At 39.7% G+C, this 15,748-nt stretch overlaps 1 protein-coding gene across 2 annotated transcripts in view; it reads left to right on the top strand.

The window, feature by feature from the left end:
* Positions 1–960: 960 nt before the first annotated feature.
* Positions 961–15,748, top strand: part of LOC105019312 (glutamate receptor ionotropic, kainate 3) — a 143,457-nt gene continuing 128,669 nt past the window's right edge. For both annotated transcript variants that reach the window (XM_020041430.3, XM_010885385.5), the window contains exon 1: positions 961–1,333. In XM_020041430.3, the coding sequence (XP_019896989.1) occupies positions 1,219–1,333 (115 nt within the window). In that variant the 5' untranslated portion in view covers positions 961–1,218. The remainder of the gene's footprint in view (positions 1,334–15,748) is intronic.

Here is a 15,748-nt window from a genome sequence, read left to right as displayed (position 1 = left end):
ACAATCCATATTAACAGCCTAACATTTGGATCTATAACTAACCAGTGAATGAGTCTTGGCAGACTCTTGACTGCATGAAAGTTGTGTGTTTAGTGGGAGCAACAGTATCATGTTGCAGTACAAACTGCAGTAGGAATTGCAATGCACCCCAAATCGAGAAGATATTGTGGCAGCCTTGACAAATTTAATTACTATAATATTTTGGATTACTATTATTAGTAATTTTAACTTTTTCACAAGGCCCCTGATGATGTGAGGCCTGAGGCAATTGTCTTTTCTCTCTGGCAAGTGTCCAGGTTCTGTGTCCAACCAGGCAGGGATTGGGTCAATGTTTGTGTTCAACCAGCATTCACTTTAAGAAAGCCATTCTCGCCATGGACACATTTTATTCATTATTCTCATATTGTTAGGCTAATCCAGGGTTTTACGAAATCTCTCCTGGTCTCTGAAGGTGTTTCACATTGTTTTAACCCCAAACTACTACAATAACGTATGCCAGGCAGTTTAGGATTTAAAAAGATATGATGGAATGTCTGGGGAGGCCTGGGGAGAACTGGCTTTTCTGCAACAACAGCTGCGGTTACTGTACTATTAAGAAGCTATCCTTAAAACTTTCAACAGATTTTTCGAAATTTACAAGTACAACCATTTAAATAATTATCATTATAATTAGTGCAATTTTGCTATCAAAGTATTGCGCACATTTAATATCAAAATACTATAATGCACTGTTAATGATTTATGTAGCCTGTATTCATCTTTAACATATATAACGAACTTAAGTTCAGAATAAACATGTTTTCAAGGCTTTTCTTGGTTAACACAAATCAGAGGACCGTTGGAGTCGACCAAAAGTACCGCAGGCGCAGTTCCCTTCCACTTTACGGGAATCCAGCCCGGTTGTTGTGGTGCTCAAGCCAGCAGACAGATAGCATCAACGGTAGGAGGGGATACAGAGACTCCTGCAGGCTAATTGTAGCAGCCAGCGTTCGCAGGTGTAGCACTGATCTGCCTGTGTATGGAACCGGGTTCTAGTTGTGTCGAGCTGTTCTGAGACTTGAGAGTAAAAAAACTGGGAGAATGTTGCACCAAGTAAAATGAGCGCACATTTGTCGCAGACACACAAACCCACATATGACTCCGTCGAATTCAAATTTGATGAGCAACACTGAAGCGTCCTTGGAATCTTAAAAAGTGGATCCCACGACTTTTACAATCATGCGAAATACTTGGTTGTCACCCCGGAGTTCGATTTTGGAATACTGGACATCGGTCATTGTTTGTCTCTTTTGGATTCAGTATTCTTGCGGGATGCCTCATGTCATTCGAATAGGTAAGTGTTATCGATGTCCAACTTATATGTGATATGCACCGGCTATAGATACATAACTACTGTCATTCGAGCGGAAATCTCTTTTTTCTCTGTGAGTGCGCCGCATCATGTATTTTTGAAGTAAGCATATTGTCCATAATCTATTTTTTCTTTATTTACGACTTCTTTAAGTGTAGGCTATTGTGTCAGATGCGCGGGTGTTCCAAAACAACTTTATTTGGACTATTCCCCACAGCAGTCGATAGCATACCACAGTGATACATTAGATTACATAATGTGCAACTATTGTGACAATATGTCAGGAACCTTCGAGGCTACGATGCAACCACCTTGCATGTGTGAAAAATGACCCCTACCCATGCTTGTTTGTTTTTTATTTCATTATGATCTAATTATATATTATACTTTCTCTACGTTGTCAATTGGCAATCGATATTGTTGGTGTGTTATAGCCTACATTGATATACATGATTGGTCTTCATCTCACGTTAGTTATAGGCTATGCATTTTGGGGTGGGAATTTTTTTAATGAAATTCATGATATACTAAAAAAGTACGGGAAGATTGCATTGCAATACAAGTATCATTATACACAAGCCAAATATCGTAGGGCTATTTGTAGCCTACTTTATGGAGCAAATAACGACCCAGGAATATTACGGTGCCCTGAGTCCAGAGATGGCACAGGTGTCACGCGTCTTGGGCCACAAGACGCGTATGGAAGGAAAGTTTGTAAGCAACCCCTGCGCTTATATCTAGTGTTTTTTTGTTTTGTTTCCCCCACTTCCTTTACGGTTAATGCGAAGAGAAAAGTGCGCGCGTGATACTGCCACGGTCTATTGGAATCACTCTATAGAAAACAATGTGAAAATTCTCATTCGGAGCTCGGCGATGCGATGAAACGTTTAGTGCAGCGAGGAAACGGGGACAGAATGATGATCAATACGTTATTTTCCTGAGGCAAATCGCGTTTGACAAGTGGCTGTAGATGCCATGTAGGACAATTACTCAAAATTGTATTAACCGACATTAACAACGTAGCCCAACCTTCCAAGGGGTGTAAACGTTAAAGAAAATATGGCTCTGGAGACGTGCCATATTTTATCTGCATAATTTTGAAACCTGATCATGACTGCTAAAACATCGAAAATAAATCGTTTTGATTTCATACATTTTCAGTTAATAATGTGTGTCCAAATGAAATTAAGTCAATTTGCTTCTGAGGATCATAGTGTCTAACAGCAGAACACGTGTTATGAAGCTAGTTATCAAACTACACCTACTATATGCTTTATTATGGAGCATACTTCTTTCACAAGATCTACAAATAACCACTATGATAGCTTTAGGGATTTGTATTAGGCCATATTGTTCATAATGAAATCGTTTAGATTATGAAATCCCTCTGATTTCTGCTGGTTAAACCGAGTAGCCTGTGTTTAACCGTGTTTTCCTTTACAAATCAGTGGTAAAATATATAGAGCCAAACCATTCTGTGATGCCTCATGCCAAAGTATCAAAGATGTGCTTTTTCATTGCTTAGGCTGGTCATGTCTCGATGATTGACTGCATCATCGTGAACAGCTATGACTTCTCTGACATTGTTGTGGGGACTTGTGATTTCTTAGATGCTGCGTGGACACCTTACTCTTTGTTTTAGTGATGCAAATTCAATAATTTTGTAAAAGGAACCTTTTCTAATACCGCAGCACATTCAATGGAGTCTGAAAATAGCCTGTGACAGGTCTTGTTTTTGAGCTGTGACAAATTTACCTTGGAATGTGCTACGACCGCATTATTGCTCTTCTGATTTCTTTCCTATTTTAGTGCGTGTGCTGTGTTCTTGTGTATCTTTGATTTTGCCTGTTGACAAAGGCAAGATGAGAAGGATGTGCCAAGCAAGGTTTATGAGCTTGAATTGATGTCCATACAAACAAAACTTTAGAACATTAAATCCATGATAATTTGGCTGTATGTACAGTCAGGATGTGCGTTTATTTGTATCTACTGCACCGGATGGGCTTTTTTATTCAGTAATAATACTGTGACATTTAAGTCAATAATACTGTGGCTATGTTAATCTTTATCTTTTTTTCAAAGGGCCTTTTCATTGGGTCTGAACTATATGTCCGTCTGCGGGGATACCACAGTATGGTTATCTTTGGGCATCTTGGGATATAGTGTGTGTTATACTGGTCCGGTAGATTTGAGATTGTACTATGTTTGTGTGTGTGTCGAACACACACACACACACACACACACAGATCACGCATAATTAGGCCACCAGAGGGCACTGTTCTAATTCATGGTCATGGGCAGCTTGGAGCCTTTGTGCACTTGCTTGGGGACTACACTAGGTTACAGCACAGGCAAGCAGCAGTCACTGGAAGTGGGCGGTGGTGGCAGGCCACTGGCGTTAGGCTCTCTGTCTACGCAGTGTCTGCTCTTCGTTAGGTAGCCTAAGCAGTTCTCTCCAAGTATACCATCTGTGTAATGGTGGGCATCCAAGGTGGAGTTGTTTCCATTGATTTGAGTGCTTTTACAGTGCATTGCTCCATACCGAGAGCCAGATGGTCGATTGCGCACTTTCTGCAGGCCTGTAAATGTCTGAAGGAAGAAAAAGGAGAATACTTTCTACAGTATCTGGATGTCTTGTACTCCTCCTAACCTTCTGCGCGCTCACTCTTCTCTTATTTTGTCTTCACCCCGTTCAAACAGTTACTCACTACCCTTATTTATAAGGGTACATCTCTGCTTTAGTTTAGTGGGTAATATATAGGCTATATGGCGGAGTGATTGTAGTATATTTATGCTAGGCTATACTCTGATTGACAATGAGGTCTGGTTTTAGCATGTAATCAATGAAGCTCTCAAACACTGATTGTGTCTACCGGGGCTCATGAATAAATTGATTCTCTCAGTCATACATGGAAATAAGGACCATGTTAATCGGGGCAACCAGCAGCCAACAGTTAAAAAAAATAATGGTCATATGGTCACTTTACAGTCTATTTCGTGTTTCTTAGGTTAAATTATGGCAACGTCCAATTTCCATGCCAATTGAAATGCAGGACATCAAGCCAACCATTGAGATTTGAGCATGCTTCATTTGACAAGGCATACGCTATAACATCCATTTTAGAATGTCAAATGACTACATTCATGACAGCTTAAAGTGCTGCAGCCTATTTAATGCAACTTTATAAATACATGAACAGCAGGTGAAACGTGCATTTTGAAAAATCTCTGAACTATTGCAATTACTATAGAGATAATGGATGCCTCACTGTCATGCATGTCATGAAAGAACCAGCACTGATTAAAGTATTGTTTGTTATTTATTGATGGCACCTAGGTTATTAGTATGTGAAATTATAATTCAAATAAAGGGCACATAACCTATTGACCAACCTCGCTGTGACCAGCCAACATCGACACACTTCAAAACCGTAAATACACCTGTAATAGGTACTGATGTTCTAGTTTTGCTTTTTTGACTTCAGAAGGAAGCACAATATTTATGAAATTGCGTGCTTTCTTGTTGGTTTTATTTCTGAATAAGGCAATTCAGTGCCTGACACAGATTAATTAATTAATTAATCAACTATTGTATCTACCTAATACATAAATTGCTTTATTCTGGCTAGTTAATCACTCCTCTTGATGATATTGTGTCAATTTGGTTTATTTTTCTCCTTTTCCAACCTCCTACTCAAACAGTCACATTTTTATTCTCTCTCTGTAAATATAATTCATGCTTTAGGGAAAACACAACCTAAAAAAAACATTCTGTGTCAAATAACAGTTGAGAAAACTCAGTATGCATTTGCAGCTGTGTGCTGTGTTATGCCTGCTCCAAAAGCCACAGTTCTAAGGAGAATTGGAGCTGCGTTTGCTAGCTGCTGCTTGTGGAAATCTCCAAACACGACGAGCCACTTCAGAAGCTGGTCCTTATCCCTTCCAACCAGAAATGGTTCTCCATGCAGGCGAGAAGGAGTGCACTCTGCTTTTTCCTCTTTTTCACTTTCTCTGTCGCACTCACTCACTCACACACACACACACACACGCACACACACGGAAACACACACATGGCCGTCCTTACCTGGGTTTCAACTTTTCATCTGAAATGAGTGCCGTACTTCTAATACCAAAGTCTTACAAGGCCAGGTGCAAAATAATTTACCACAGTCTTTTGAAATGACAGTGAGAAATACATTTTTGGATAAAGACAGGCAACAGCGAGAGGGGAACACATCAAACGTTTAATGCCATTAAGATGGCCATCAATAACCAGTGTGAAAAATGCATATTTCATTTACATTTAATCTGTCCCCAGATACAAAGGGAGGCGGGCAGTCAGGGACCATCCTCTTGGCAGAGAGCTAGGCTAGCGTTCTGGGAGTTGTTGTGGTGCATACGAACAAAGGCTGGGAGAGGTCACTGTAGAATTGTATTCAACATGAGCAGGCTCCTCTGATGTATGAGATGCAGTGGTCTGTGTTAGCGAAACAGAGAAATAAGAGGAGATTGAAGTGCAATACAACAGTTGTTTTACCTGTACACCCACAATTCAACCTGCACACCCGTACATGACTTCTAAACAGAAAAATATCACTGTTTTGTTCTCCTTCACTTTTCTCTTTCATTCTTTTGTTATTTTTCTCTCTCAACATCCCTCTCTTTCGAGTACTGCACATGACACTAACTAATACACGTACTGTAAATGCACACTCAAAAACTCCATCGACACTGTCACACTGTAAAACCTGTCTGGTCTCAGAGGGGCTCTTGTACACAATCAAATTCCATTCACACTGTCAGCACACTGGCGGTCTGTCATTAGCTTCAATATAGCTGATGAGAAACGGCAGATGTTGATATCTTTCTGGAGGGGGCCTTGTCTCAGAATGCGCTGTCTCTAGTTCTCTGCTGCCAGCAGGACCCACTATTCCTGCTCCATGGGAGATAGAATGGTACCCTGCAAACAAGCCACACTCCAGGCAACATAACCCAGCTAGGACATTTGGTACCTTGGAAGTTGTGTGAACACATTTTTATTTCAGATCAAAAAATCTGAACATTTATTAATTGTTCTGAGAACAGAACAGACAATTTACTTTGTTCTGTGAATGTTTATTTTAAGTTGCTGGGAATTTCTGATAACTTTTCACTCTAGTTCCTCGAAAGCTCTTCTAGAGTTTTTTTCTTTTTATCTCTGAGAAAATAAATTATATATTTTGAGTTTGTGAAAAATGTTGTTTATTTAGAAAAAGGAAACACGGAAGGTAATTTATTTTTTGTTAATGTGACAGCAATCCGTGAGATTTTTACCTGGTTTTCTATCCCATTTTCTATGCCACTTTTTTGTACACATTCAAAATTGTTAATTTCAGTCGAATTAAACAGGCCACTATTCTGAAGGAAACAAGCACTCATTAATATCAGGATTGGCAAATTAGTATGCACAGACAGCACCTGAACGTGACTAACAAATTCAAGTTTTTTTTAAGAGTGTATATAAAAATACAAATAATGTTCGATCTTTGTGTAGCATTACCAAGGCTAGTGTTGCCCAGGCTAGTGACAAATAATCTTTAATGCAGCTTTGGTTGCAGTTAACAATGCAAGTCATTTCAAACAACTTTAAACAACTTTGTGTTGACTGCACCTCTGAAGACAACAGAAGTGACATGCATTTCAAATCGAAGCTGCTTCATTCCATACAGTTTGTGAAATATATAGTCATCTGATGTAATACTTACAAATATTTTATTATTGAACCTTTTGGTTATTATGAGGATCAATTCAGACAAAATGCTTGCTCTACAATTTAGGTTGGATATGAATTGCTTTTTATTTTTGGGGGGGACTGTTACACTAAGTAATCAAGCAGCAACTCAAGATGAAAGAAACAAAAGTTGTATAAAAGTTGCTTTGTGTAACGTTAGCCGGAAGGTTTTTCTTTGGTTTCAGTGGATAATCTTCCAAATACTCACAACATAATGAATGTTTTTAAACAACTATATGTCTTTGGAAGGGTTTTATGCACATTTTTGCTAAAGGGGATTTTCACCTATTTTTAGGGGATTTTCACCTACTTTTTTCAGTATGTCTCTGTAGGTGATCCTAAAGCTTTTTAATTTACATTTTATTGAAAAATGGTTTTGTAACAGAGAAAATTGGTTGTCATATTACTGGCCCATGGTGATGGATGAATGCAAAGAATTGTGAAAATGCCTCGCTAATCATGTAATAAAACACTCTAAAACACTCAAAACCAATTTGTATTAAATCAAAATACTTTTCGGGATAATGTCTATGCACACTGCCATTGTACCAGACATCCATGTTTAAATGATGTTGTTTACAATAACAACAAAAAACAAAATATGCAAATGTAGACTGATGGGTTAGTTGAGTTTACCCCCAGAAATGGCAGTGCATAGAAATTACCCTGGCAGAGATTAAATGAGAAATTGTTAGTTTGTTTGAAATGCTTAGATGCATTTTTATAATGCAGTGTAGTCAATGGAAAGTATTGACAGTTTGGATGATCAACTACAAGCAAAGAGAGTGAAAAGAAGACCACTTATGAACATTTGCAAACTTCCTCTTTAACAATTTTGGAAGAAGTTTACAGGTGTAAATAAAACATGACATATTCTGTAAGTAATTCCAATCCCACAGAACAATGTATTTCTTGAAATTTGTTTACCAAATTTGCCAACATTTAAAAGAAATGAAACCATGTTTTATTTTAGGTTATTCCTTACCATGAGAAAGTGTAGTTCACTGTCCAGTTTTCTTTCAACAGCCAATGCAGTTGTCACAACAAACTGATATCTATAGAAGTATTAGGCTGTGTGAGCATGTTTAAAAACAATCAACTCTATGTTTGGACAAATGTACTGCAACCGAGCTCTAAGAAACATTACCAGAACTTCATGTGCAAGCCAGGACTGAAATATAGAGTTTCCAGTTCAAGTGTGAATATATATGTTTATAAACAATTATAATTAGAATTATTAATCCACACATACAGTTTGTTACATAAAGGCCTACATATTGGCTTATATGTAATATCAGTGGTTAAAGTCATTATTTTGACATATTCTGATTATTTTCTAATAAAATGTCATAGATGTAAAAGCATACATTATTAAATACACTGCATTGTAAAAACATTAGAGGTCACCAAGAGGTCATAATGAGATACTCTGTGTCATCACCATGATTCAGCTCTATCCTGACGAAAGAGTAAATCTACCAAGTACATTTATCCTACAAGAGTTGTATTATACATGCTAGCTAATGATTATCAATTCTAAATCCATCTGGGAATGTAATAGATATTCCTAAAAGTTATATGAACCAACAAGGCCTTTTAGCTGCAGAGCTAGCCTAGATGTCTTCCCTCACCAGATGGTGTTTTCATATCATACTACAAAGGATGAATGCCAAAGCCAAAGATCTGTGGCCAGCATATGTTCCTGATACCTATAAATAAAATAAATAAAAACACTCAACAACGTACAGCAACGTACATTTGGGTTGGGGTTTTATTGGGTACAGGGTTTCGGTATTAACGCTTGATATCTTTTCTAGATTATTATATTCAGTACGGAGTATTGAGATAATGTATTGAAATGAATGTAAACCAAAACCGCTAGCACACATACGGAGGTCAGGAAAAATGTCTGTCTGATTATGTTTTCTCACCATCTCCCGCCTTTTCTCCACAGTCTCCTGAGACTTAATGTCATTATAACAGAGGGACGTGTCTCTTCCTGGACTTGACAGTGTTTTGATATTAATGGCTTGTCAATGGGAGCTTTTTTGGTTGTAAATGTTGCCGTACCGAGGCACTGAATTACATTTCATGCTCTGGCCATTTGTCTTTATTTTGTGCCCTTGGCCTTTTCATTTGACTATCTCCTCGTCTTCTCTGGGTTCTGCTGGAAATTTAAAATAAAATAAGTCAGACAGGAAACCTTGATCACCAGGCCATTTTATTTTGTGGGCGCGTGGGGTGCTATAGCAAAATTAATTGGCAGTGATCTTTGTGGTGAAAAATGTGGCAGGCATTTGTTACTATTTAGATTTGGGGAGCAGTTTATCTTCCGATTTTGCCAACACGCACTGTTGTATGCACCCATGCTCGAAACATGCACACACGGAGGTGTGCTCACACACTAAACATATCAAATGCTGCAGAGAGAGAAAAGGAAATACGTAAAGGAGAGAGAGAGAGCGTGTCTGTGTGCGAGCAGACAAAGCTTGGGAGACTCTTATTTAGTTTGTTAATTAGCTTGAACCTTTTGATCCCAATTTTAAAACCCGCCGCGTTGCCGTGCGCCGTCTCCTTTTGTGTGGTGCCCCGAGCAAGATAAAACAGAGCCTTTATTCCATTGCTTTTCAACGACGGTAGCGTGGCTTTCAACGGAGCAGTCCCCCCCCCGACCTGTCCCGCCTTCTTCTAGAGACAGTGTATACTGGTGCAACTAAGCAGCTGTAAGACACCCTTGTTACTCAGGCATTACAATAGCAAGACCTTTTCTCCTCTTTCCAGCGATCAGGATTTGACACCCAAGGTATCAGTGGGCCTGCACGTGTTTTAAATCCTATTTAGCGGGGAGATTAGTGCGCAATGTACGGAGCAAGGCATGATTTCATACTGCCCTTTTAATCAGGCGTCTCATTGTTATGGGTATGCAGGAAATGTCAGGTCTGGTCAAGTAATAGTGCGCTTCCATGTCCGGTTGGTGTGGAGGGTGGGGGCTGGGGTGAGCCGGAGGTTTGTGCAACCCCACATGCCAGGAAAGGGCACAGGTTCGGTTGTCAATAGACAGTAAGAGAGTGTTCTGGAAAGGACTCCCTCTCCAGTCTTCCCTGAGGGAGTCCAGATAAGATAACCCTTTCGGGGCCAAACCTCTGGAAATGAATAGCAATCGGCGAAGAACACCGGGGGCAAATGGACCTCCCTTCCAGACGTTTCCCCTGGCGGGAACGGTCGGCAACAATAACAGGGACATTCTCTCCAGCTCCCATATCGGTGGCATTCGTTCGCTCGGTGGGTGGATATCTACAGGAGTTTGATTTAGTTAACGCGGGGAAAGCCCCCAAACATCCTTCGGTTCGCTATGTGTGCTCCATAACAGAAACTGCGTGCCGTATTGTGTCTAAGTCAATGTTTTGCCGTCTACCATCCGAGTGTCCCTGTGGTGCAGTATGGTTAGCCCCAGAGTGTTTGCTGAGAATCACTTAAGGACTGCCTGTCCGCATGTGCCCATTTGATGGTAGATGGGGACTTGAGATGGGGATTATCATTGGGAGGGAGGGACTGGGGAGGACGGAGGTTAGTTGATGATTTGGGATTGTCGGCGCAGATCAACTAAGCTATTAGCAATGCTTGCATGAATCACAGCGTATTCCAGTGGTTTGGAGGCATTCCATCCAACATTCAGAACATGAACTTACCCCTCAGGTCACCACTTCAGATTGTCTTTGTGAGGTGAGAGAGAACGGGCTGTCATATTAATATTAGCTCACGTGTCAGTGAGGGGCCTGTCAATCTACCGCCTGATTGGAGGAAGCCAGCGGTTTTATCAAGAATGAAGTGTTTGATTGGTTCTCAATCTAATCAGCATTCTTATTCTCCAAAATCAATTCTCTATCAAAGAGAGTTAATGAGGAGTAAGGCTGCCGTGCTTTTCACAAATAATTTTTCCCACTCGCAACCTTTCTCTCCGTATTTGTATAATGATTCACTTACTATTAAACTGTTTATATCTTGTTGTAATGCTTCATTTACTTCAGTTGTATAATGTATTCTGTGGTGAGGTGCCGTAACGTGACATCATTTTTTGACAGCATAGGAAGCAAATAAAGCCTTTGTCTTCTCTGTCATGACAAGGGTTTTGACTGTGTTGGTCATCTGGTTTAATCTGGAATCCTTGTTGCACATTAACACTGTCTGCAATCCATCAATGTGGTATCTGTCAAACCGTCGCTGCTATTTGACATATGGCAGTATTGTGGCTCTGTCTGTAGGTAGAGAACAAAAGGCTCCTGAATGCATTTCTAATGCAATCACTTACAGGAGGTGTGTACAAAGCTGTAGTAAAATATTAGGATGCTGTGCATTTGGTCACTTTTAGTGTGGATTGCATATTGCACCACAATGAGACAGAAAGGAATAACACATTGCTGGGTACATGTTCAGCAGCACATAAGTCAGTGACGAAAATACATTTTGTGGAACAAAAACCATTAACCCTTTAACTTCTAGCTGAAGTACACAGTGTATGAAGAGTGAGAAATATGGTGAGAGTCTTTATTAAACACATGGATTTATAGAGTATGGAAAAGTAGTGTTGCAGTGCTAATTGACCAAAATTCAGGGTCAACTTAAGTTGATCGAATTTCCATGTCTTTAATCAGTGACTATTATTTGCATAGATGAAAAGAATCAGTTGAAGTATTCACAACAATCACTTGTACATGGAGCCAGACATCTGCAGTGTATTAATCAGTCTCAACGTGGAAGTGTCATTTATATTTATATTTTTTCCACATTTTGCAACTAAGCGCTAATTAATGGTTTTTAGTATGTTTTGCTTTTACAGAATGGATCCACGTGATTTCAAAATGCATTATACTCTAACAGGACTGAGATGTTGTCATGGTGTTGTGTTTTTTCTTCTTCTTCTGTGTTTCTACAGAGTGCTATCAGATCTATATTCCCTTCACCAGCTTTTTATACAATCTTTCTGTCTGCCTTCCCACTACTATCGACAAACCTGATGCCAGGGATAGCAAATGTGAAGTTTGGACAACAAGTGAGCTTATTGCACTGGAAGTAAAGGAAATATTGGGAAATGTCAGAGCAACTATTGAGTCATTCTGCTAGGGCCCACGACCTTCGAGGTGAGAGGTGCGTCGGTAAACTCTGCGATTGGAAATAAGCGCCGGAAATAGCAGATAAGCAGCCATCTTCAGTGGCAATGTGGTTTCTACATGGTTAAGGCTATTACTGCCATGGCATTACTAAATGTAGGGGAGCATCACAGCAGTAATGTGAATGACCAAAGTGATCTATACTAAATGTCAGACATTAGGTTTTTGTGGGGAGTGTGGCTGCCTTTGTTGGTTAATGCAGAAATACTGCTTTCAGATGCTGTTGGTATTGGCTCCTCTAGAATCTGAGTACATTAGGCTAAAGTTATAGAAATATCCATTCATTCAGAATACAAAGGATGAACTACTATACAAACACCATATTACATCCAAAATGTTAGTTAGTTCTTTCCTCCAAATTGAAATTCTTTGTCGCTAATCATGTTGATCGAATTCAACTAGATTACACTTGTAACAACATACTGTGTATATACTATGTGCATTTTTGAAAGGGTCTCTCACCGTTATCAGTTACACTATTGTAAGGTATGACCGACAGAGAAGGCTATACTAAAAATGATCGACAGGCCTTTGGCATCCCTGAATTAATGCTTGTTTAATGACCTGCACTTGCTGTCTTTGCCCTGTCCACATATAGATCACCTGTCTCACTCAAGGAATCATTACTATAAACCATTCCTGTTGGAGAGCCTTGTGCAGAAAGCAACCGGCAATGTAGGACGTGTTTGAATGCTTTTCAAATGAATTCTTTTTTCCTCCATCCATTGAAGTAATCACTGGTCTGTCAAGATGGGATATTTGAATAAACGGTTCCACAATTCAACTCCCATCAATCAATGTTGTCAAATTCATTTTTTTTTTTACTTCAAAGGAAAGAAAAAAGATACGTTTTGTATTTCAACAGGCCAACATCGAGAAAGTAACTTGAAATTCGAGTCATTACATAAGTCATAGTCTAATAACAGGTAAGCACAAATTGATGGCCGTTTCAACTCAGCCAATCCCCTGACTTCTTCATGTTTTACCTTCATATCATTGTAAAACTTTAGTTTGTTGCTCTAATTATTTTCTGAGGATTTTAAGTGTCATTTGGTTAATATACATTACTAAGCTCTCAAAACATTACTCAAATGAACAATGAAACTACAGTAACAGTCAGATCAAGTTTGCCATTTGTTGGTTTTCAAATTGTTAACTGAGTAGGTCAAGCATATAACATAATCTTTGTAAACTCTAAATTGACAGATAGTAAGAGTTTTTACAATCACGATTTTTGTGAAGCTTGAATTCAATATTCACTCCCAGTTGTACAAAAAAAGCATCACTTTTTTGGTGTAACAACCCAGCTGAACAAATAGATAAGATACTTTTGTTTTGTTATCGTTACTTTATCAGGTTTAACATGTTCCCAATTTCAGCAGCATCCTGGGAGCAATATAAGGTGACTGCGTTGTTCACGTAAGAACCTTTTGGATGATGGCACTCTTACTGCTAGACTGTCGGCTGTCCCAAAGAGCTTGCATGTTCTCAGTAGACAGAGCCAGTTGGAGTTGAGTACAGAACTCTGCAGAGAAGACAGCACCATCCCAGTGTGTGTGTGTGTGTGCGTGTGTGTTCTGACTGGAGCCTGTTAGTGCATGGAGCTGCTCCATCCACTGTCAAACTTTAAACAGTACCAGAGAAGATATTACCTCCAATTATGGGCTTTTGCCAACTAACTCAACAGTGTTCCATGGTAAAGGCTGGGCTTTATCGGGATGTCAGACTTTTGTTCGTTTTTTCATTCATGTAGCCATCATATCACTGTAGACATGAAAATGGCTCATTTTCCCTTCCTCTCAACCTCATTCCCCCTCCTGCGCTTCCCCCTCACCCGCCCTCCCCCGTCCTCCCCAGTTCTCCCCTCACCCATCCTCTGCTTATTTAAACTCTTGTTCCTTTAGGAGAAAAGAAAAACGACTTTTGTTTGAGTTTGTTCTGGGTTTCATTCACTCCACTTCCAGTATGATCCTGTTCAGCGTGTAGTCATTGTGGTAATCGCGGCATGGGTACAATGGCCTTTTCCTCTTCTGCCCCTTAATGAATACCCCATCGTCCTGCTCTCACTTGACTACCATGACTTGCATTTCAATTTTCCAGCCCAATTAAAGAGTCTTACACACTGCCGGTTGTTAAAAGAATTGATGACAGTTCAAACTCCTGTGTTTCCAATCCATTTATGCTCATTTGAAGTTTGAAAGAACTTCAGTGGGGCACTCAGTCATTTTATTATTTCCAGTGTATGGGCCCGTATGCGATCAGGCATAAATTTGATGTGCTATTCATACGGGGATCAAAATTACCATCCCAGGGAACTTTGACCCAGATATACAGCGTGTTTTTGTTGAATAAAGTCTGTCTTCCATCATACCGTGAACAGTTGTTTTCTTGATGTTTTTCAGATTTTCCCCATCCTGTGAATTTCCACCTCGCCTTGTGACTGGGCCAGGCGTCTGTACCTTGATTTGAACGAGTTCAGGAATGAAGATTAAAAAAAAAAGCTGTTCATCAAAATGGGCTGGTGATTGCCTCCCTGGGTGGTGATGGAGGGTTTCAGGGCAGAGTCTGAGTGATCTCCCCATAGGCAGAGCCCTCCTTGGGGGTTGATTAGCTGTGGAGAACTGGCGGTTCCAGACTGCCACACTGGCTTCTCGGCCCTGCTCAGCCCTGTCAGGCTCCCATTGATTGCAGGGTGCTTTAGAAATCAGCAAGCCATTCTGCATGTACTTCCAGGGCTAGCGTGCTATCAGTTGGCAAGATAGCGCAGTGCATAACTTATAATAACGCAATATACATTTTATACTATCTGGCTATACTGCACCGACATGTCAGGTTAGTTTTTTACGTAAATAGACACTTTTCTATCTAACCATGACCGATTAAAACGTGTCTTCTCTTAGCTCCCTCTTGTCGCTCTGCCATGGACATGGTGAGCATTACTTTTTGAACATCAAGTCGCTATAAAATCAAAGTAAAACCAGAGTATCAAATCAAAATACATATAGAATCATAAGAATTAAAATTAATATTGTATCTGCCCCTGAGTGTCCTGATATGATCGTAATGTGAGGTCCCAAATTCCCACTTTTATCAAAAAACATTAAACTTTCCTTTACTTGGTATGGTCTTGAAGGGACGGAAACCTGATTGGAGGATGGCACCAGTGTATGAATGTGTCCAAACTGCGTGGAGATACTCTTGTGGTGTCCTTGAGTGACACATTATGACAACACATTTCATATTGCATCCCACAGCTCTATAAATGTCAAAAACATAGAAAGAAATTAGTTGTTCTCTTTCGGGTGTCTGAGTTTGAGCAATAGATGTCAAAGAGGGCAGTCTCTATCTCTGCAAATGCCAACAGCTGAAAATGGAATTCATGTAATTACTTTTTTTTTGCGGGGCAGTTGTAATAAAATATCTATAATGGTTTTCCCAGTTTTTGTGAGATACGATTGA

The sequence above is a fragment of the Esox lucius genome, chromosome 20 (assembly GCF_011004845.1).
Source record: "Esox lucius isolate fEsoLuc1 chromosome 20, fEsoLuc1.pri, whole genome shotgun sequence".
Lineage (NCBI taxonomy): Eukaryota > Metazoa > Chordata > Actinopteri > Esociformes > Esocidae > Esox > Esox lucius.
Note: the sequence above shows the minus strand (reverse complement) of the source record. Positions and strands in the feature narration are given on the sequence as shown.